The 23,081-nt window shown below is 40.7% G+C and overlaps 1 protein-coding gene across 3 annotated transcripts; it reads right to left on the reverse strand.

Annotated features, from left to right (window-relative positions):
* Positions 1 to 3,325: 3,325 nt before the first annotated feature.
* On the reverse strand, positions 3,326 to 22,005 carry CENPI (centromere protein I). Of its 3 annotated transcripts, none has more exons than XM_068696888.1 (21): positions 21,851 to 22,005; positions 20,186 to 20,504; positions 19,774 to 19,911; positions 18,716 to 18,834; positions 17,999 to 18,106; positions 16,735 to 16,783; positions 14,540 to 14,586; positions 13,707 to 13,796; positions 13,211 to 13,339; positions 12,562 to 12,711; positions 12,172 to 12,292; positions 11,875 to 11,966; positions 11,453 to 11,570; positions 11,290 to 11,354; positions 10,707 to 10,804; positions 10,156 to 10,291; positions 8,246 to 8,370; positions 7,089 to 7,137; positions 6,711 to 6,944; positions 5,238 to 5,279; positions 3,326 to 4,449 (listed from the first exon to the last, which is right to left on the reverse strand). In XM_068696888.1, exons 2-21 carry the CDS (start codon positions 20,373 to 20,375, stop codon positions 4,318 to 4,320), a joined length of 2,232 nt encoding a protein of 743 aa, XP_068552989.1. In that variant the 5' UTR covers positions 20,376 to 20,504; positions 21,851 to 22,005; the 3' UTR covers positions 3,326 to 4,317. The 3 variants fall into 3 exon arrangements, with proteins under 3 accessions (XP_068552989.1, XP_068552991.1, XP_068552990.1); XM_068696890.1 differs by lacking the exon at positions 21,851 to 22,005 and adding an exon at positions 21,569 to 21,844; XM_068696889.1 differs by lacking the exon at positions 21,851 to 22,005 and adding an exon at positions 21,416 to 21,527.
* Between the last annotated feature and the right edge of the window lie 1,076 nt (positions 22,006 to 23,081).

Raw genomic sequence — 23,081 nt, forward strand, 5'->3', positions numbered from 1 at the left:
ATGCAACTGAGAGTCCATATTAAGGCATTTTTTAAGATATCTTGCCCTCTGCTGTGAAGGCTTCTTACTCGTAAAGACAGGAAATTGAGGAGGAGAGAAATAAAGCGGTATCACAAGGCGTGCTCTTTACTAAAGCCACCAATATTATTACTTCAGTGCCTGCCTTGACAGCTCTAGGAGAAATCCTGTGTATAAACCCACATGACTTTATGATCTTATGACCTAAGTCAAAAGCAAAATTTGGCAGAATCAAACCACCATCAGACCAGAATCACTACGTTTACTCCGAAAAGCAGAGCTGCAATGAGGAACCGTTAGTAAACCAGAAATCAGCTTTCCTGGAATTAAATATTTGGAGACTTCCAGAGCAAGCTTGTTACCGATACCTGTTGTTGTTCTCCCAGACTGGACGCGTCCTCTGACTAAAGAGCGTGTAAAGAGCTCCCTCACAACTCCCTCAGGAACCACCGCACTACAACTAAAAGCAGGCCAGCGTGCATTATTAATGACCTGTTATCAGAGGATCTGGGATCACCGCCAGAGAGAGGAGTTCCGCTGTGCTCAGACGCGGTAGAGAAGATGAACTCTTAGCCAGGTCAGAGTCCTCAGTTTCCCTATTCTTTTGTCCTCTGGGTAAAGATTTGTGATAAACCCTTTTGTCACCACGGCCAGGAGATCGCCCTGCACTTACAACTGAGCTTCAACTTGGAGACAAAGGAAGCTAAGTGAGGAGAGGCTGGGTAGAAAGAAGTACAAACAGTTACACGTTATTGGGACAGGGCGCAGAAGCAAATTTTATTTTTGGTACCAGTTAAATGCTATTAGTGGGATTCAGACATACATATTGCAGCTTTTACAACTGCCAATACAAGCCTCAGAGGTTCAATTTTCTGAGTGGCTACAGCTGTACCACCTTCTAAATCCTTGGGTCCTGATTTATTCATGGCATTAGGAATGCAAAATACAAGCAGAGGGAAGTAGGCCAACAAGAGAATAGAAAGCAGGGACACAGAGGAACCAGTTTCCTCATTCCAGCTGAAAACAGGTTGAAATTGTTAACTCCTTCAGAGCAAGTTGACTCTTCCTGAAAGGACAACACTTCCTGATGCATAAAGATGTACAAATGCTTCTCTTCCTACAAAGAAAAATCTTGATTAGTAGAAACACAAAGCAAGCATAGCTTCAGAAGAGGAATTGAGCTTAACTTGAGCCCGAGGCATTTGCATTTTCAGATGCATAATGCTCATGCCAATGCATCTGACAGGGGTAGGAGTTAATGGCAGTGGCTCTGTGAGCTGTGGACCAGATGTTCAGCTGGTGCAACTCACCACAGCGCCATTAGGAAGCGGTGGAGCTAAGCCTGCTTACCTCAGACGGGGCTTTGGCCCTCTGTACTCTGAAGCCCTTATCTAGTGCCCAGAGATTTTTCTGAAGGGAAATATCTCCCTTTTTAGAAGCAGCTAACCAGGCTACTAGGAAGTTGAATACAAAGCTTAAACTTTTCATCCTGCATTCTTCCTATCACACAGTACCACAAGACAGTTGTTGCTGATATTCTTTCACAGTGCATACATACAACACACACCTTGCAACAGGCAGAAGAAGGCACTAGGGACAAATCGCTGATTTCTTTTGTCACTTACCAGGAAATCGATAGGGCTTGACTCTCTCCATTGTAGTCCTCACAGCAGATGCTATGGTCAGCCAAGACTTTGAGTACATGCTCGTAACAGACAATTGTCTGCAAAATTTACCATGGTAGACAATAAAGAAAGAGTTGGGGAAAAAAAAAAAAGACGTACAGAGGCACTTTTTTCCCTAAAATGACCCTTCTTCCATGCAAGTGGAATGTCAGTAGACAAAAAATCAGCTGTCTGAAAAGTCCAGATGTGAAAGAAAAGAATGTCCAAGGCATTGAGATGTTAACTCATCCCAAATGCCAGTAGCACTAGACATATCACTGCTACATGGAGAGGATTTTAAACAGCTGTCTTTACTGACAAAGCTGCCCTTAAAGGAAAGTTATTCGCCCTGTTGCTTTTCTCCTGCACCTCTAAATGTCAATCCCGTGTACTGGAATAACAAAATTGTACAGTTTGTTTAGACTCACCACAAAAAACTGGTCATGCAATAGTAGTCTTCCCTAACATGATTCTGTCATTTCTGAAGCAAACACCAAGCTCAAAGAAAAACTGATCTTGGGGACCAATAACTATACATGTACAACATTCAGCGTATCGTATAGCATTCTGCTATGAGCATCTTTAAATAAATCTACGTACACCACACATTAAGAACCTAGGCACCTTCCAGTCTCACCAGAACACTACAGAGCTCTGCTCCTTCCACAAGCTCCTGAGAGCACCCAGGTAACAAGCAGTCCTTCTCCTTGGCTAGATCTAAGTGCTCCTTGGAGATGTTCTGTTTGTTCCCTTCCTCACTGAATCAGCCTGCTGTACACAGATCTAGAACCGAGTCTCCCAGATTTTCCCAGGGCTCTCAATCCCTCCAGCCCTATTCCTAAACGGTATCTCAGTTAACAATGCAAAAATACAATTATCTTCTGATGTTGACCAGGCTTCTATGAAGGACAAAGGCGAGGGATTAAGCTGTCTCTAAGAAGTGTAGTACACAGGCCTCCCAGAACAAGTGCTGACATTTTTAATACCTTTCTGAAAAGAAGACTGTTTAACATAGAAATTTTAAAAAACAGCCAAGGACTGCTAACTCTCCTCTTTTACTCAGCTAAGGACTGTAGCGCTCCTCCTTTAATCCTAAACTGAAACAGGAACATAGAACCCTCCAGGAGCATAACAAGTGACACTAGGATAGAGACTGCCAGCCAGTGGTGTTAGGAGGTGAGAGTTAGGAGAAGCACAAACCACCAAGCTGAGCTGGTCCAAAACTACAGTCACAGCTTCTAATGGAGGTAGCTAGTTACATTAGCACCACCTCTTGAAACATACTCACTTGGAAGAGTTTGTAAGCTGTTGAGTTTCCACTATCACAAGAAAGTAATCAGGATTTCTGAAAATACATTTCTCTTGACAGAAACTAAGCAAGCAGCACTACACCAGCTGGAACAGTGCAGGCAGAAGAGTAAGGGCAATGCTTTATTCTGAGAAGATCTCTTTGCAAGTCTTTTTCTTTCATAGTCTTAGAAAGACTTTCTTATTCTCTGGAGAAAAAAACATACGCACACACACGTACATAAATCAGATCACCTAGTTGAACTTAAAAAATCAATAGGCTACAAAACCTAGAAGCAGTCTGATTTTGAGACAATGAAGAAACCAACACACATCCTTAGGGACTCTGGAGTCACTCAGGACTGATGCAATTCCTTTACTGGATCAAAGTACAGATTCACAACGCATAATTCAGTAAATTGTCCCACCTGTTGAGCATTTGCAACTTCATTTCATAGCAGAGAGACAACGTTCACTCAAGTGTTGAAGACCCTTGTTCAGCTTCTCCCAACTTTTACTCAGTGTTAAAACAAAGTGACAGAAGAAACTTTTTATAGCAGTTCCTTCAAAATGACAGTTGGAAGAATTTTTACAGAATATAAATTATACATATGTACACATGTAATATACAACATGTACAGAGCTAAAACAAAAAGGCAAGCCACGTGAACTTATTAATAGAAAATAGGGAACAGGTGGCAACACTGTTCAGATGCTCAAATTATCAATAAACCATGAACCGAGCACTAAGTTTTCCAGCTAAGTTAAAAGAGAATTATAAGCAAAGCTATCAAGAATGTCTCTTCTGGAACCTTCATAATGAAAATGAAGTTCAGGAAGATCAATTTGGCCACCCTGTTAAGAGCCAGTATGTATGTGCTACAACAGGGAAAGCTTGTAGTCCTTCAGTCCAGTATATATACAGTGTCCCTGAAAGGCAGATTAAACTGTCTCTTGCTGTCAAGGAAAGCAAAGGAGGTCATGGATCAACACTATGTATTTGAAGGAGCAGTGCTTCGTGCAGTTTCAAATGCAGAACGTTTGTTCCTCAATCAAAGCAGATATTCCAACAAATTAAAACAAGGATGCTACGCAGCATATGATATGAGCTCAGCAGCCTCAGACCAAAGAAGTTCAGCAGAAGGCAGAAATAGTGGTCAGTGTTAGTGAGCCAAGCCAGCCTAAGCATTCCTTCTGTATCTTCACTTTCCTAACACAGATGCCAGTAAGAAAATGCAGGCAAGGGTAATTGCTCTGTTTCTTTCCACCGAGGAAGGATTAGCAACACAGTCCATTATATTCTGCTTTTCTGTTCCAGAAGATTCAAAGGCTCCAATGAGTCCCAGGGTCACACTTCCACATTCCTTGCTTTATTTTGAGAGGCCTGGGAAACACGATTGATACTGCTTTCAACAAAGAGCTTCAGGCCTTCTAAACCTTGTGCATAGAGATAATCCAGATACCAGTTCCACTTCTTTCCCTATAAAAAGAAAGAGTAATCAGATGTGCAAGGCATAGCTTTGTCTTCCTTGAAGCAATCTGAAAAGGTCTGCAAATATCACCTGCCACAGTTTGACAACAGCCATCCCAGTCCACAAATACCCAGACATACAGGGGTCCCATTCTGCACCCAGACACACAAACTTTTCACTTATATATTACATGTTCTTAGCTTGACAAACCATGATAAATATAACAAATCATGATCATTTTTAGTACTGAAGAGATTTATAAATCCCAATTCTAAGACAGAAAAGTCTATCGGATCAACAACAAAGACATCAAAGATTGAATGAATGTGGATATTGAAGTCTTCCTTCCATCACCGAGTGATTCTTCCAGATCAGGCTATATGTGCATTTTGATACAGGAAAGGGAAAAAACTGCCACAGCAATTGCTCAGTGGAGGACCGCTGTTCAAAGCTGTAAAAAAAGCTACACATTCACCTCAGAAATATAATACTGAATTCCTTGATAATTGGAGTTCTGCTCCTAGTACTACAAAACAATTTTTTTCCTGTAGTTTGCACAGCAAACAGCTTTGTCCTGATACTGCACTGACTCCTGGAGGAAATATATAAAAATCCAGATCACTAACCACAGATGGCATAATTTCTCAAATGTTTGACATACTCATGTTTGGCCCTGTTGAAAGACTGAACCTAAGCAGAGCTGGAATTTTCAATTTTTTTTCTGTGTGAATACTACCACCTTGTTTCTCCTCGTCTATTGAAAATTGCCTGTTTTCACTGAAACAGGAAACCTTACCTTAATTAAACTGAAGTTGAAGGTGGGATCATCTGGACAGGCCTTAATGAGAAGAAATAAAAACAACATCAAGTCAGATAAAAAAAAAAAGTACATCCATTACTGAGCCTCTACTTAGTCACCTCCTAAATCAGGAATTGTAGGTGCGCAAATAAATTCAAAGATATTTAAACGTATTTCAGAACAAGTTTCCAGCATTATACTTGGCCAAAAAAACAAATGGCAAGACAAGGGGGAGACAGCCTTGCCCTGTGCTGCAACATTACTGGATAGCAACAGAGAAAATGTATAGATACCCTTAGCAACTGTATTTCCACAGAGTAAAAGCCATCCCTTCAAAACATCAGATAATTCCCAACTAGACAGAGCAAGAAGAGAACATACTGACATTTAGTTTACTGCTCGTGTTCTCATAGTGTGCTGCAGAGCAGTGCCCTCTGGCGCTCAGCAATGAGGTGTTCAAGAAAAGATGGAACTGCAGGTAATTATGTTCTCTTGTCTTAATATACATCAGTGGTAGCTACTAAGAAAAATCTTTCCTGGTGTCGCAGTGGGAAGAATGCAAGAAATCTCCAGGCTTTTTTTAAACTTAAAAGCTACAAGGCAGTGTCAGTAAGCTATCAGGAAGCATGAGAACAAAAAGGACCTAGACAAAAGATATGAAGAACTAATTCTGCTATCACAGCAGAAAGACCAAAGAAAAGTTGCATTTAACAAAAATAAAATAGTTTCTTCTGGCAAAGGCAAAACTTGAGTTTAAGTCAGCAGTTACAAAGTACCTAGATTCAAGACACTAAGTACATAAGCCAAGGCAGATTTGTGAAGTGTTCCTAACCAGCATTCTTTCACCTTTCACATCAGTTTTCCTAGGTTTCATTCCAAGACCATCCTTGCTGTCTGCCAGCAATCCTTGTAACAAAATGGCAGCTTTGTGCACCTCTTGGATAGCCTACAAAAGCTAATTTCTCAGAGCAGTATGCACATCTTGAACAATAACAACTCTGGTAAGCTGCTCCCTCCACTGTTCAGTAGCTGCACCAAAAATGAGAGCACTTGGAACCTTCAGCTACTAGCAGAACTCATTGGACAATACAATACACCATGATATCCTACTTCTGTACTTGAAATAGCTACTTGTATTTCTTTTTAATAAGTGATTCTCAAAAAGTATTCTGCTAGAAGTTCTGCTATGGGCACCTGAATACAACTTAACTATGCATTTCTTCATGTGCAGAAGTTTAGGTCATGCACTGTATTCTATAAGGCGGAATGTACTATTGGAAAGCTTTTACTGGATTAGCTAAATAATGAGAAAATCGACTATTTTAGTTCTGTTCTCAAAACGATAAGCACAAATTCACATCTAGAACCGTTTTACTCAGACACTGAGTAGACTTTACTCACTGAAAGACACTTCTTTAGAGAAACTGTCGATATAAAACATCTGGGGCTGCCAAAGGCCTACACCATTACCTGCTGCAGGAAGTGGATAGCATAGCCCATCATAGCTGGGTGGTAGACAATGTTAAAGCTGTTTTTGAATTCCTGCACTCCGGTTTTCTTCAGCAATTCATCATCCAGACGAACACCCTGAGGATGGTTATCCTTCTGGAACACGTTGGATGTCCACAGACAACCCACCATAGCTATTATGTACTGGTTGTATTCTTGGTATGTCTGGCTACTGAATTTGAATTGCTGCTTTTTCTGAGGGATAAGAAAATAAAATCAGTAAATAGCACCTTCAAAGCCGTTATGTTCTTTCCAGTCCTTAAAAAAGAGCTATCAAAACACCTTGCCTCCATTCAACCCAGTTCCTTTCTAAAGTCCACTCTGGCACTAAGCAGTTACCTTTTTAGTCAGCTCATTTTCTTTCGCAGCTACCAAGTTGGTTCGATACCTCAAAAAAACAAAGAAAAGAGAAAGTTAGATGTCTGAAAATGTTACGACCTACCAGTGCTGACAAACACTGGAAGAATGTTTACAAAGGATATTACGAAAACTTTTATTTTCAACAAGAGAGACCATCAAACTTTTCTCCTCTTTTAAAAAAAGAGAGGCAGGAAAATTAATTCAAAAGGACTTAATCACTTGACATGTTTTTGCTGGGGAAGGGTGGGTGAGTCTGATAAGATTTGTGTCTTGGATGAGCACATGACCAGCTTACCTGGTACAGTAACCTTCATAAAGGCTATATGCAAGAATTGGCACACAGGGTTGAAATCAGCAGAAAAGTGCTGTATATCTTTAAGGGAGACTTTCATTCACTAAGCAGAGAAACGGAAGCCACTGGAAGTAACACAACTTGACAGTCATTCTATATAATAAGCACTAGCTCCTCTCATTTCCCAGGGACCGTCTTGTCATGTTAATTACCCTGCAGACTCCTTAGAGGAATAACCACATGGAGAGCCCTACGCCAGCTGTCAGCAATTGGCTACTCTTCTTCTCAGATGCAGCCACTGGAACTAACAAGGCCAAGAACAGCAGACATGTTGGTGGATCCTGCTGAGAGCTAAACAGTGCTGTCTTTGGACCTGCAGGCAGCACAAGGCAGTCCCAAATTCCCACAGGGATGGGGGGTGGCAGAAGTGCTTCCTACTCAGCACATTACAGAATTTGCAAGGAAAAGCTTAAGTCTGGTGGTCAGAGCACAAAACTGAGAAGTTTAATGGTTAACTACTAATGATTCCAGCTCTTTGTTGCTAGGTGACTTAAATTCTCTCAAAATATGTGAAATCCTTCTTTCACCTACCAAAGCTATGGAAATAATAAAAGGAAAGATGTCAGAATCTCGCCATTTGGAATAACAGAGTGGAAAAAAAAATGAACTACAGCTATAAAACACTGTATCAAGAATGCATGGCACAGCTGGAACATTTCACCTTTGCCTTATGCAATAAGAGAAAGTATAGATTTCAAATTCAGGTTTTACAAAGTAATTTCATTTCCAAAAGATCAAAACAAAAGACAAGAGGATTCCCTACAACCCACACCATTTGTAGTACCTGTACATAATGTAGCAGAGCTGATTCAAGCTGACAGAATCCATACTAAGCAATGCTGGGTAGAAAACTCCAGCAGGAGGCATTATCAACAGAGGCAGATTGTACTTCAGATACATGTCACACACCTGCAAGAATGAAGCAAATCTAGGAATATTATTACTGCCATTCACAAACATCCAAACATTTAAGAGCAAAAGAGCGTGATATTTCATTCCAGCCACTTCTATCAGCTTCATCTAGGAGCTAAGACCAGGTTGAAGCAATTCTATTTGTTTCCTGCTCATTACAAGACAGCTCACATCCCGGTATATTTCAACAGTTTTGGGTATACCATTACATTGGTATTTGGTTACATTCTGGGTCAAATATATCCAGATCCTGCCTTTTTTTTTTTTGTGAACTCTGATTATTTTTTTTTGGATCATTACTAAGTATGTAGCTTGGCTTACACTTGATCAGACCTTGTTCCTAGCCTAAGTTTGCTGATAAATAGCAAGCCAAACTCATTCAATTGGGAAATTTATTCTTTCTTTTTGACCTGGCTGGAATTTCATGACCACATGATAAAGCTTTGCTCTAAGAAAAGATTATATGGACATAACCCACAAAATTATTATCAGGCTAATTTAGAATTTAAGGTTGAGCTTCAAGTAAAAAAAGCATTTTAAAATTTTTGCAGATTTAATGAGATCTTCAGCTAAAATGACAGCCTTAAAGTATGGGTAAATAATACAAAGCAATATTGCTGTAACTTTACACATTACTGTCCTCTATTGCTTAGCCACACTAATATTCCCAAGCATAGGCTGTTATACTTCTCTTCAGGAAGATACGCATTGTTCTCAGATTAGTGTCCTAAGATCTAGTAACTACAACTCAGATCATAGGCAATTAAGCTGTGACAGCCCAGCAGACAGAAAATAGATACTACTTAAATTGTATTCAATTAGGCACCATTGTTTTAAGGTTCCTCTGCTCTAATACCATAAAAAAAATTTTCACTAAAGACTATTTGTGAGGCCTTCACGTTTCCTCTTGCCCTCACTACAGCAAATACCACATAGATATAGGTAGATATCTGTATGTAATTGGGTTACTGGTATTTTCAAATATTTAGACTCTTTACTTAGTATCTCAGCTGCATGATTTTAGAGATCTCTATAAAACTGACGAGTTCTGAACACATCAGTGAAGTGTAAATAAAAACATCTTAGTTGCATGCTAGAACACCAGTAACCTAAGGGTAGATGATTCTTGGTATATTCCCCTAAAATGATCATTTACTTATTTTAAACACACTATCTTATGCAAATGTTGTTGCCTGTTAGTTTTGTGCATTTTTAATGGACATTTTAGTTACAAGTAGTTCCCAGCACTATCACTGCTTTTTTTAACACTTCATAATTTCATCCAAATTGTAGGAGAAGCATGGCTAGAGTTCACATAGCAGTAAACACATCTACAGAGTTGATTTAGGGAAACTAGAGAGTAGGCGTATGCCTATTTGACACTGCTTTATCTATAGGATAAACTAGGAAAAAAAATGTTTTTTTTAAAGGGACATAAGGAAGAAGTCAGGATACGTTGTTTGAAATTGAACTAAACATTTTTTTCTATAATTAGTATTAAAAAAGCATTATCTGTTATGTTATGCCACATTTTTACTTCTCCATGAGCAATGCAACTCTGACTTAAGAGTAAGCACTCACTGGTAACATTTATTTCTGCCTAGGAATGCAATAGCAGTAGCTACCACTTGTAGATCTAGCAGATATTTGGAACATTCTGGCATTTAATCACAAAGTTCTGTAAACTATAACAAGGAAGGTGATTCCATGCTATAGCTGAAAAAAATGCAGTTGGCCTCAAGGAAATGGGATTTTGAAAGCCAAAACAAATGGAATACATACGACTTCATAGAAGTCCAGGACGAAGTACAACAAGAAGGTACAATTGTTTTCTAAACGCAATGCAACTGTAGAGATCCATCCAACAAAGTGGATTAGTTCAGCTATCCCATCCACTAGTCCAGAAAGGGTGGTATTCCTGCAGTAATAGACAGACACATTAGCATATATACCTCTTCATAAATGCTAAAGAGGAAACATTGTAAAAAGCCATGGTAAAAACAGAAACTAGAAATTATCCTTCTGCCCCACCACCCTCAAGCATTCAGCAACATGTATTTGGTCTTGAATATATCCAGTATTACATTGTTACCAACATTATTACAAAAACGACCCAGCTGTTAGTCTCAAGAATCTTGACTTCAGACCTTTTCAGTGTCAATAGAAATATTTTTAAACTAAGGGTAAGAGTAGGATTGAAAAGGTAGCTTGCATCATAGCAGAAACATTACGGCATTACTGACTGGTCTTCATGGTAGGTAAACAGGCATATCTAAATACACTTGTGAACAGTGTACAAAACACCACATTATAGTCATTTTGGACAAACTTACAGAGAACGAAATTGATAGTCGGACTCTGAATCCAGCCGAACCACATGCCAGTTCAACCAGTTCTGCAACAGCTCTTTCAAACACTCAAGAACACTGCACTGTAAGAGTCAAAAAGAAAACAGGTTGTTGACAATTTACGTAAGTGAATGATACTAAACAAAAAATGCCATGAGAATTAAAGCATGCAAGGAAACATATGAAGAGTTTCTCACAACCACAAAGAGCATTTAGATAATTGCAGTATCCACTTAAACCAAATATATACATTACATAGTTTTTGCTGGAGAATGCAAGCTTCAAATAGTGACTTAAAATTGCAATAAAAAACTGTTGTCTTCTGTGCTATTACATAGTTCTATGTTAATCCAGTGCTTCTGCTTAATTCCAGTCAAAAAAAGAAAGTATCTTGAAGGCACTCAAATTCCCCAAGAAGTTACATCATAAATACAAATTTTACCCTCACTTCAGCACAGACTCCCCCAAAAGAAGTCCCCTATACAACCCCCCAAACTGTTGTACCTTATACAAGTGCAGATAACAGTACCAATTAGAAGTAAACAGCCACTGTACTCACTTAAATTACCTTAAAATAAAGTGAGGATGTGAAAAAGAGTTGTGCCAGGGGATCACAGATATGTGATTTCATTTCTGAAATAAACAAGAAAGCAGCATGATATCTGAGCACAAATTCTTCCCCCCAGGATCAGACACCGCCCAACTTTATCCAAAGGATCTGCAACCCATACCAGAGAAGCTGCTGAGGGGGATCCAACTCATGAGTCTGAGGATTTGTGATCGGCAGCAGGAGCCATCCCAGAGAGGAAGGCTCCTGCACAGGAACTCCTCACAAGAAGAAAATCCTTCCTGCAGAGCAGAAGGTGAACATTCAAAAATTCATCTCACATACCTGAACTTTGCCATGCTCAATTCACCCTGGAGAAGAGGCCTATGCCTGCTTCCTGACATGCAGTTCTCCAGGACACTCAAATTATCATTCCTGCAGAAACCAGGGCCATGTCCAGAATATTGGAAAATGTACATTTATTATTCTTTTGTCTATTTGAGACACTGCAATTTTTAAGAGATACTGCAGGAAACATGTACGTCCCAAATGCACTTTAAGGGAAGAATTCATGAAATCTTTTGTTTCCACAAAATAGGCCCTCACCTGCAAGAAACATTCTGCCTTGTAGATAATTTCCAGGAAGTCCTTGAATTCTTCTTCATATTGGCTATTTTCAACCACACACCAGGTACACTCTAAACAGGAGAGAAGACTGCATTTGAACACAAGTATAGCAAGAATAAGTACGATTAAAAGCAAAATTTAACTCTTCTTCAGTGTTTCTTTTAATGCTATATGATTACCCCTATAAATCTGAATAGCAAAGTGCCATTACTGAATGGTGAAAAGTTCAATCTTTTACCTCCACACCATGCTATGGTGGTTATGTTAAGTTCTTACCTTCCTGAAGAGTCTGTCCCATCCAGTAGTAGAGCCTCAGGTAAATAGATTCATCTTTGTTGCAATTCATGTAATGAAGCAATAACGGGTTTGTTAACACTGAACCCATCTGGGAAGGAAACTGCAAGAAAAAAAAAAAAAAGAAAAATAGTTATTCTGTGTTTAAGTCTAAATAGTGCTAGAGAATCTCATACTATCAGAGTTGTCCAACCCTTTTATTAGCAACAGGAACATCTCCAGGAGTCACACTCATCGCCCTCAGGTAGGACTATATGCTTTGTCAGAATTAGGTAACCCACATGCTACTCACATATAAACAGGGCATAGACAAAAATCATTTGATCTCTCCCAATCCTTCGGTGAGCTTGCTGAGACCTTCCTGCCACTCACCTCTAAACAATGGATATTTTCTACAAGCTGGGTAAAGGCCTGCAGCTGCTCCACTGGAAAAAAATCATTTGCACTGTTCTTTTCACTGTTCCCTACTAAATTTTGTGCGTTGGCACTGCTTGCAGGTATAATCAACTGGGCATTCCATTTCTGTAGAAAAGAAACACAAATGAACAGCAGTGACTCAGCTTCCAATGCAAACAAGTATGCTTGTGACCAACATGCCCATAAAGACTCCACTTTGAACAAAAAAAGCATCTAGGCTTTCATTATAATGGGAATGCTGTTTCCATATAGCTATCCCATCCTTCCCAGTGCTGAAATAAAGCTCAGCTCTCATTACTTGCCGTTAATCAACATGAAAACAGCTGTTTGGCACCTTCTGGTACCAGGGGAGGTTTAGGTTGGATACTGGAAAAACATTTATTCACTGAAAGGGTTATGAAGAATCGGAACAGGCTGCCCAGGGAAGTGGCTGATTCACCATCCCTGAAGGTATTTAACAGACATGCAAGTACGGCGGTGCTGAGGGGCATGGTTTAGTGGTAGAACTTGGCAGCGCTAGTTAATGGTTGGACTTGATGATCTTAGAGGTCTTTTCCAACCTAATTGATTTTATGATTCTAGAGTCTTGAGGCCCATAACCTACTCTTTTTCGTGACTGAGGTTGAGTTGTGCCTAAACACAGTGCTTGGGAAACTGGAGAATTTGCCTGGTTTCTTCGCCTTACAGCGTTGATTGCTGCTTTCCATGGAGCCTCTGAATTCTTGAAGTAAGTCTGTAAACATAAATCAGACACATATGCAAGAAGCCAAAGTAGGATAAAGTGACAGAAAGACCGGTTTCTATTCCAGTAAACATGAGTGATGTGTGTGAAAACAGTTAAAACCAGAAAGCACATCAACAGGAGGATACAGGTAATCCTCATAAGGATAAAGGAAGATCGTTCCATTTCAAATCATCTCAGAGTGACGAAGAGAAAAAAATGCAAGGCAAGGAATCCTCCTCTAACCCTGATTTTACTCAGTGAAAAGAGGCAATAGAATTCATCTTCACTGCTTAATCATGCTATTGTTTAAACAGAAAGCTCATCACAAATAGTGTCATAAATACCAGTTCCAAGTAGATTAAATTTAACTCCTTACCTTCATCTTCCCAGGAAGGGTTATGGACATGAGCTCGGGACGGAAGACCTTGTAAAGCGATAGCAGAGCCTGCAAATGAGGCTGCATTCCCTGTCAAATAACAGAACAAGTAACAACATGTATGATATATTTTTAATATACATATTGAAGACTATATTCACAAAGAAAAAAAAAAGGATTACTAAAAGCTTTCAGAAATACATGTCAGTAAGCAACCAGAGATGCAAAATGAGCAAAAGAAAAATTGTCAACAAGAACAGCATGGGGAAGGGATTGAAGAACAAACTTCCCGCGATCATAACTCTAATAAAAAGAAATTTAACAATCAAAGCCATTAAAAATACAGTTCTCCACTGACTAAATGCTCCAAAAAATGTGTTACTCTAACTACATAACTCCATCTATATTTCTCTAGCAACTTAGAACTTACTACCTGTGACTGTATTTTTTTCCTTATAGAAAAGGCAGCAAGATCCCATACATGCTTTTATTTTCCAGTCATTTTTGATACTGCTTGAAAAAGGAGGAATAAAATTAAAGAAAGTAATAGAAAATTTAAAAGAAGCTGCTCTTTACTTCAGAGATTTCACCATATCAGTCTATAAAACATAAAGGTGTTTTTTTCATGTCACTGCACATGCTCACAAATTAACACATGAGAATTCAAGATGCACATGCAAGATATACCAGCTCAGATGTTACAAAGACTACAACCTACATTTCCAAGTCTAACCCCATCCTGAGCTGCTAGCCTCTCCTCCACCTTGTAAGGACAGTTATAAGCTGCAACATTAACCATTGTTCAAATTCTACAAAATTAGAAATGAACTTGCCGTTTTTGCTTGGAGGTCAAGCAGTCTCCTGACTCGAAAAGGCTTGACTGGAAAAACAGTTCAGAACATCATGAGTTTAAAAAATACATTATTTAACATTCAAGAGAAAATGAAATATCACTTTTATTGTAGGAAGTCATGACAAAGCAAGCAGAAGCAAGTAGTCTTATTTCTGTGCTAATACGGGTTTCTGATTCAGGATATATTGCACAAACCCGACTGAACTGCCACTTAGGCTTCCTTGCCCTAAAAGCATCTATGGTGTAAATGCCTGAAGTAACTAGGAAAATAAAACTAACATTCACACTTTTAAGGAAAAGGTACAGCATTGAAGAGGCTTTCAGGGTAGGGCATAACTGCATTATCTGAGCATTCCCTAGGCTCCCAACCTTAGATGCTATCGCGCTGGGGAAACTTGGTGTGCTAGCTCTAAGGAACACCACGGAGCGTAGAGTGGAGTGGAGACACCACGGCTAGGCTCTGTAATCAGGTGGGGCCTCGATTGTTCTTGTGCACAAAGCTGCACTTTTTGCCACCCTAAGCCAAAGACCTGTCATGTTTTGACAAATGCTGTACCCTAGTGTACTTTTTGCTCATTATAATATCATTATAATACCAAAACACACCTCCATCCCAAAAGCTACCCACCTCCAAGGTGCGACCACCCCTCACCGAGCATGCGCTCTGAATTTCTCGGAGCCTATTACTTTAAACAGAGACGGGAAAACTTTACACCAATCATAACTAAGATATGCTTGACTAGAGCCACTCAAGCTCCACCTAAAAGACAGAAAATAATATAAATTGGCCCAAGAGAGAGGGGATGTTAGGGAAGATACCATCGTCAGGGGAGATACCATCCCGAGGACATACAACATCCTTAGGACCTCCTGACTCCTGGGATCAGTCGACGGGCTGAGCCTCTCTTCCCCCCCCATTGGGACGCCTTTGGGTGAGATCTGAATATTTGCTTATAAATCTCTATAGAGTCTTTGATCCTTTTAACGCGTTTATTTCTAGGCTGCGCACCTAGAACACCTAGAACACCTAGAACACCTAGAACACCTAGAACACCTAGAACACCTAGAACACCTAGAACACCTAGAACACCTAGAACACCTAGAACACCTAGAACACCTAGAACACCTAGAACACCTAGAACACCTAGAACACCTAGAACACCTAGAACCCACACCTAGAACCCACACCTAGAACCCACACCTAGAACCCACACCTAGAACCCACACCTAGAACCCACACCTAGAACCCACACCTAGAACCCACACCTAGAACCCACACCTAGAACCCACACCTAGAACCCACACCTAGAACCCACACCTAGAACCCACACCTAGAACCCACACCTAGAACCCACACCTAGAACCCACACCTAGAACCCACACCTAGAACCCACACCTAGAACCCACACCTAGAACCCACACCTAGAACCCACACCTAGAACCCACACCTAGAACCCACACCTAGAACCCACACCTAGAACCCACACCTAGAACCCACACCTAGAACCCACACCTAGAACCCACACCTAGAACCCACACCTAGAACCCACACCTAGAACCCACACCTAGAACCCACACCTAGAACCCACACCTAGAACCCACACCTAGAACCCACACCTAGAACCCACACCTAGAACCCACACCTAGAACCCACACCTAGAACCCCTGTAACACCTGTGTATTTCATGCATACTAGCTTGCTTTTGCAGATAGTCACTATCACCGGCAATCCAAAAGAACCTGATTATCTGTTGCTGTAATAAACCATACTTGATTGCATTGTGATAGCTCTCAATGCAACTAGGGTGAGGGTGGTTATCCGTGATAGTTCAGTGTTCTGAATCTAACCAGACCCCCAGACGGTTAATGCATTGTTGGTGAATGTCTGAGCGGACCCCCAGGTGGTTAATACGTTTTTGGTGAATGTCTGAGCGGACCCCCAGGTGGTTATTACGTTTTTGGTGAATGTCCGAACGGACCCCAGTTTTGGTGAATGTCCGACTGGTTCAGTACTCTGAATCCAAACGGGCCCGTAACGGTTAATCAGCTACACCCCTTTAACGCGACAGCATCGCCTTGCCTAGTCATTGTAGTAGCTCCATTGGAAGAAATGGCAGCACCGGGAAACAGAAAAAACAAAAGGCTTTTTTAACTCATACAATTGGATACACTTACCATTTTCTTTCTTGGTCAGCAGGTAGAGCAGGTGGCAGACGTAGGGGCACTACAAAGAAAAAGCAGCAGTGAGCTACCCTGCCGATACAGACTGCTAACTATGATACATCAAAAGCGACACCCTTCCAGAAAGGCTTCACAAGCTGATATTGCTTCATTCAGTTGGCTGCCTCGAGTCATCATGGCATCCCCACTAGGGCTGAGCATACCTTACTTCTCATAGCAAGCGCCTGTTTTTACATGTCACTTATATCAATTTTCAGTAGATACATTATCTACATTACTAGCTGTCCTTATAGTAATAAAGCTATTCAATGAACTTTCGTCTTGTTTTGGGGAACATGGTCTACATATTTCAGAGATCAGCAGTGAAAGGGCAGTAACATTTTCCAAAGCAAATATACCCTTGAATCAAAATATTAGAGCTTCTAACTACAGTGAGGCTGCAAGGGTCTTAAATTGGGTACAGCTGTGTTTTCCAATTGGCCCATCACACCTGAATATGCTACAGAACTTAAATCCAGTTTTATGGAAAAAGATTATAACTAATGTTAACCCATCCAAAACTTTGCAGGAAACATAGCTCAGAACTTCAGAAACTTATGTCTTGACCACAAAATATTCTGAACTGAAAGAATATCAACAATTTCATACCTATCTACCATGATTGCCAACTGGATCTTAATCTGAATTGAATCTATTTCAACATTCCAGTGCCCAGATTTTACAGATATCATATAGCACAAAACTCCTGAATGTTTGCCCTGTTTTAAGCTACATTTCAAAGAAATTAAGTAGAACAGGATTTTGAGTTTTTAATCATTCTATAAACACTGCTCCTAAAGGTTTTTTCTTTTTGCCCAAGATATGCAAGTCAGTTTCTTCTCAGGGACAGAGGACTACACCTGCTGACGTCACATCAAAGGTAATTTCAGGCACTGCAGTGTCACAGCATCTCTTAGGAATTTACATGAAAAACACTGTCTATCTGTTCAGATGTTACAGAGTGTCAATGCTTGGAAACATGTTCAACCAAACAGATCACAGTACTCACACTAAAATAATCCAACAGTACTTTCCTATTCCGAATCAGAATTATCCAGCAATCTTAGAACTCAAAAAGAAAAAAAGGACACTAAGTTCCACCATAAAATTGTCTCTAATACACAGCTATCTCAGACTAATTTTTAGCACCAATACACACACTACTAATGAACATTTAGGTTTATTTTGTGAATTCTGTATATTCTTCATCTCTCCTTACCAGCTTCTCATCGTGAATGAAGGAAAAGAAGAAGCCATAAAGGGCATGAAGTTGTTCCTTGCAATCAATGAAGTCAAACATTGTGATCAGCCATCTTAGAAAAAGCAGCTGCAGACAGACAGAGAGTCATCTTACATCAAGTAATAGACAAAACCAAGACAGGGCAGTCACTAGCCAGTTTAAGAGACATCATCATTAAAGGACACTAAAGACAACCAGATAGCTACAAGATAAGCCTGAGAAGAGCTCCAAATTCCATGCCGTACAGCATGGAATTCCAGTCCTGTTCCAAACACGTGATAACCCCCAAATATGATGTAAACCTTTCAGCCATCTACATGAAGACCAAAAAGACCATTTCACTAATCTTAAATTATGATGCCAAGGCACACAGAACTTAGGTGATATCTTGCTGAGGTGGATGAATAACGCCTCACACAGCTCAAGTCATTCACAGAAATGAATTCCTTAGGAGAGGCTTCTCCACCAGAGAACCTTCCTGTTCTGTAACCGTGCAAATTCCCACTCACAATCCTCACAATCTCAGCTTCCACTCCCTTTCCATGTACAGGTTTCTCTGCCAGTCCTTCTAAAAAACAGCCAGCTTAAGCAAGAACCTTGCACGTCAAAACCCCAGGTTTTCTGCTTCCTGCAGATAATCTGTCCTCATCATTCCTGTGCTGAAGCAGTAACTACCGCAAACATTTATGAAGTTACCTGGACATTGCTTGTGCATTTGCTGACGCAGAGCCAAGATACAGATGAAACAACAGAACTTTCTGGTATTACTGAGGCTGGAACTAAGCTCTTCAATAAACGAGTATTCACTGTATCAGCTGGAAAACAAACATTTTAAAATCGGATGCTGCTCACAAACCAGGTTCTTTGACACGGTTTGGAAGTTCAGGTTAAAATCCCCTCTGGACAAGATTATTCAGAGCTTTATTGCTTACAGGAACAGCACACAAGAAACCAGTAGGGACTTATCTAAAAAATATGAGAAATATTTCTTTCTAGATTAAAGAAAACGGCATATGTATTATTCCAGTACTGAAATAGCCTTTAGGCTCTTGGCAAGACAACCAACAGTAACACAAATTTCTGGTAATATTAACAACCAATTACTTCAACAAATGAGCGTGTGATTATCAGCCAAATATTGGCAGATTAGTGTCTTGGAGATAAGCCAACAAATTTAAACCAAGAAAAGAATTGAATTGCTTGTATAACGGGGAAAGAATCCTGTAACATCCTCTTAGATTAGAGGGAGTGAAAGGTTTAATTTTTTTTTAATTGAATATTTCATTAGTTTCAAAATTTAGGTGATGGCCACCATTTCAAAGAAAGCAGCATGAGCTGATTGCTAGTATGACACTAATTTTATCAAGGTTCACAATACAACTATGACAGTTTGTTCAATTATTTTGATCCTGGGAAGAAGAAACCTATGGAAATAGTTACAAGAAGGAAAAAAATATAATGGTTGCTAAGGACACAGTTCAAGCGTTTAAAGATCTGCAATTAAGAACGAAGGAAATAAGCTTTTTTGAAAAGCTTTGTTACAAGCCATAATATTCTTCCCTATATCACTCACCTGTAACAAGAACTGAAGTTATTTTTAGCATGAACTCAGTTTACACTGGAGCATGCCAGAAAGATTAATTTTATGCTAAATTGCCTAACAATACAGTTGCCATAAACACATTATCTCAAGCAGGTTTGATTAGAGGGAAAGGAGAAGTTCACAGAAGACTTGTTAGCAGTAAGCATTTTACCAAGTTTGCCACTGAGTGCCACGGTTAGTAACGTATCAAACACTTCAGGGGGTAACCCTCTTTCCAGGCCAATGCTTTCCACGGTAGACAAATGTTTCTGCAAACCTTCACTCTTTTTCAATGAAACCCGGTCTTGAACTAGGGGAAAAAAAATAGATGACAGTGATGAAACAACTTGTGAACTGATACTGAATTATTTTAAACTTCTCTGAACTTTTCCCATACATAGTCCATCTTTTTGGGTTCTTTACATAGCAATAGAAAGCAGAAAAGCTTTCAAGACACTAAGGAGTTACCACAAAGCTCAGACATTAGAGGAGAGAAAACGGCAGGTGAAATTTGATTTTTTATTGTTAAAGATATTGATAATCCTTTCAAACCTAGTTCGTTAACCTTAAAACTGTCCTCTTACCTTTCTCAAAGAATTTCACAGCTTGCTCAAGGGAGTTGTGCTTGCTGTCATCACTTGGAGACTGCTGATTTTGTACAGTTTTTTCAGTGTTAATACTCCCTTCTTTTCGCCATGCAGAGAGATCGGTTTGATTGCTATCGTGAACACGGAGAGGCTGCTTTGAGTGCTTAGAACTCTGTCTTCGCTGCATTTTTTTCAGACTGCCAGCTGATACTGGAGAATTTCATTCATTTGTCATGTGAGTTCCAGTCCCTCATTACAATGATGGAAGAAAATAGATGACCCTCCAATTGATGAAGAACATCAGAGAGACAGTTTCCTGCAAAAGAAAAAAATTACTTTTCTGACAAACAGACTTTAGGCAACATAAGGCAACAGAGTAACTTCACAGCAAGTCATTTACAGCTGTCTGCCCCTAAACAATCAGACAATACGCTCAGAAGCTGTGCATACAGTTGTGCTATGAATTGAGAAATTCAATTCTCTCTTACATTAAAAAAGGGAAGAAAAAAAAAATCAAAAGTAAGAACCAAAACCAACTCCTTTCAAAATAAAACTTGTCTGATAAAATTTTATATAGTATTTTGATCCAAATGAACATAACCAGAAAGCCAACAGTACGCAATCAACAATTTCCTTTGCTGTCTATTTTATTCTTTATCAGTTCTGTTACTTGTGCTGTATACATCAATGTAATCAGTCAACAGGTCACAATTTTCTGCGGGGGTAATGCTCAGATTTTACAGGACCATAAAAACAGTTTTCTTCCTATTTTACAGAGTTAGATTCCTATATAACCTATTTCTACCTAGTAGCTAAGATTTAAAATATATATGTTTTGGTAAATTTCCAAGTGAAGCACAGGAGCTACTAATACTGTCAAGCTGCCTAGCCCTGGCTGAAATACAATCATGAGAAATGACACATTCTCTGTGTGTTAGAGAAATCAAACTTCTACCCCCAAAACGTGAAATGTTGCTACAAGTTCCTGGGCTTTGCAGAGTGCACGTGCATGCCCCTGAACTGCTGGAGCAATTGTTTTTGCTTCCCAGCTTTCCCATCGCAAGAAAACAGAAAGATTTTCAGCTCATGCTCTCACTTACTCAAGACGTTAGAACCTTTCCTGTTTCCCCTTAGCTTTGTTTGACATAAACTTCTGTGACCAGTACAGCAAAAACAAATTTCTGGCTAGCTACGTTAAGATCTCTTCTGCAGTACCATGGTACTTACCGAGGCACACACAACGCTTACAAATAAAACCTACCAGCTCCAACAGAGCTGTGTAGGTTCAGGTGACACCCCCAAGGCAATCACAGCTCGCAGAGATGCAGGACACTAACCGAGATGTTCTGAAGCAGCGAAAGCAGCTGGTGGTGACCTTACCCCGAGTGTCCCGGCACCCCGAGCCTCTGTTTGGGACGAGGCCTGAGCTAACAGCCGCCAGCTGCCACACGCAGCCCCCTCACAACGCCCTTCCCCTCACGCAGCAGAGGGGCCGGGCAAGAAGCAGGACGCCGCCAGAGCCCACAACAACCCGACAGGGCCCTTCCGCAGCACCCCCGGAGGCCGGGCCCGCTGGGGGAGAAGCGGGTGCAGGCCTCAAGGCCCGGCTGCCAGGGCTGCAGCCCCCCGGTTGCCATGGCTACGGCCCCCCGCCGCCATTACCTGCCGCCCGCTCCAACCGCCCGCGGTTCAAACCTCCGCGCCGCATCCCGCGCATGCGCGCCGCCGCCCGCGCCCTCCCCTCCGCCTGGCGGCTCTGAGCATGCGCAGTGGCCCCGCCCGGGCTGCGTGCGCCGCGGGCCGTTGGAGGGCGGGAAGGGAGGGAGGGGGCTGAGGGGGGGATGATGGCGGCCGGCGCCTCAGGGCGGCCCCGCGCCTCCAGGCAGCCCCCCGCTGTCCTCCCTCAGCCACCTGCGGCTGGAGGGGCTGGCACGGGAGGGCCCCTGGTGGGGGAGCCGTGGGATGAGACCGGCTGGAGGGAGAGTGGGGGCTTGGAGAAAAAGAGAACTGAAATGAAGGGAGAAAAGCGAAGGGGAAAAATGAAAAATAAAAAGTGTATTAACCTAATGTGTTATGGAAGGATTAAGTTAGCTCCTGCCACCTCACCGCCTCCAGCAAGCAAAGATGAGTTCCAAAAGTAGCTTGGTAATGCTGGGGGTCAGCGATGGAGGTCAACCCAATGCAGATATTCTTATATATCTATATATATAATAATATATAAATATAATGCAGAATTCTTGGATGCACAATGTGTAGCTGCTGCTGTGGGCAGTAATCCATACTGCTGCAATAAGGAAAGGTGGACATGGGGATGTTCTTCAGAATTCCCTTCCAATCTGCAGCTGGAGTACTTACAGGGATGGTCTGCTGTACCAAATATTCTACATTTATTTCATTATTATGGCATCCATACAACTTCTGGTAAAGGAAGTACAAAAGACAAATGCTTGTTTCCAAAATTTTAGGGAGTTGGAGATACGACACACATGGGAATGGTAGCTGGCCACAAGGTTGCTACCATACCGTTTGTGAGGACTCTACAAAACTACAGTATCAGAACTGGATATACCGCATGTTAGCATCTATCATCAGTTTTCACAGTGATACAGTACTGACATCTTACTGAGGTTTTGGTTATCTTATCTCATCACCACATTGTACTGAAGCAAAAATTTATCTGAGACTGTCTAAAGAAAATTTTCAAATGCTTGCAGTTATCACTGTGTGGCCCAATGTTGTTCAGATGGCTTCAATCCTACATCACCTTGTCTTTCTCTGACATTCCTCTAACATGATTCTGCCTGCCTTTAGGCTTTTTCTGTATTAGAGCATAGGAAAAAAAAAAAAAAAAAAGAAATTTGTTTCTATCACAACATTTTTCTCCAAATTTCAA

Source organism: Anas acuta, chromosome 13, assembly GCF_963932015.1.
Source record: "Anas acuta chromosome 13, bAnaAcu1.1, whole genome shotgun sequence".
Classification (NCBI taxonomy): domain Eukaryota; kingdom Metazoa; phylum Chordata; class Aves; order Anseriformes; family Anatidae; genus Anas; species Anas acuta.

Excerpts from the sequence above, each read along its gene's own strand:
- CENPI (XM_068696888.1), bottom strand. The coding sequence starts at position 20,375 with ATGCAGCGAAGACAGAGTTCTAAGCACTCAAAGCAGCCTCTCCGTGTT. Across the intron at positions 14,587-16,734 it reads GCTGACCAAGAAAGAAAATG|TCAAGCCTTTTCGAGTCAGG; the intron begins GTAAGTGTATCC and ends CTGTTTTTCCAG. Across the intron at positions 12,712-13,210 it reads AACCTCAGTCACGAAAAAGA|AAATGGAATGCCCAGTTGAT; the intron begins GTAGGTTATGGG and ends TCTTTTCTACAG.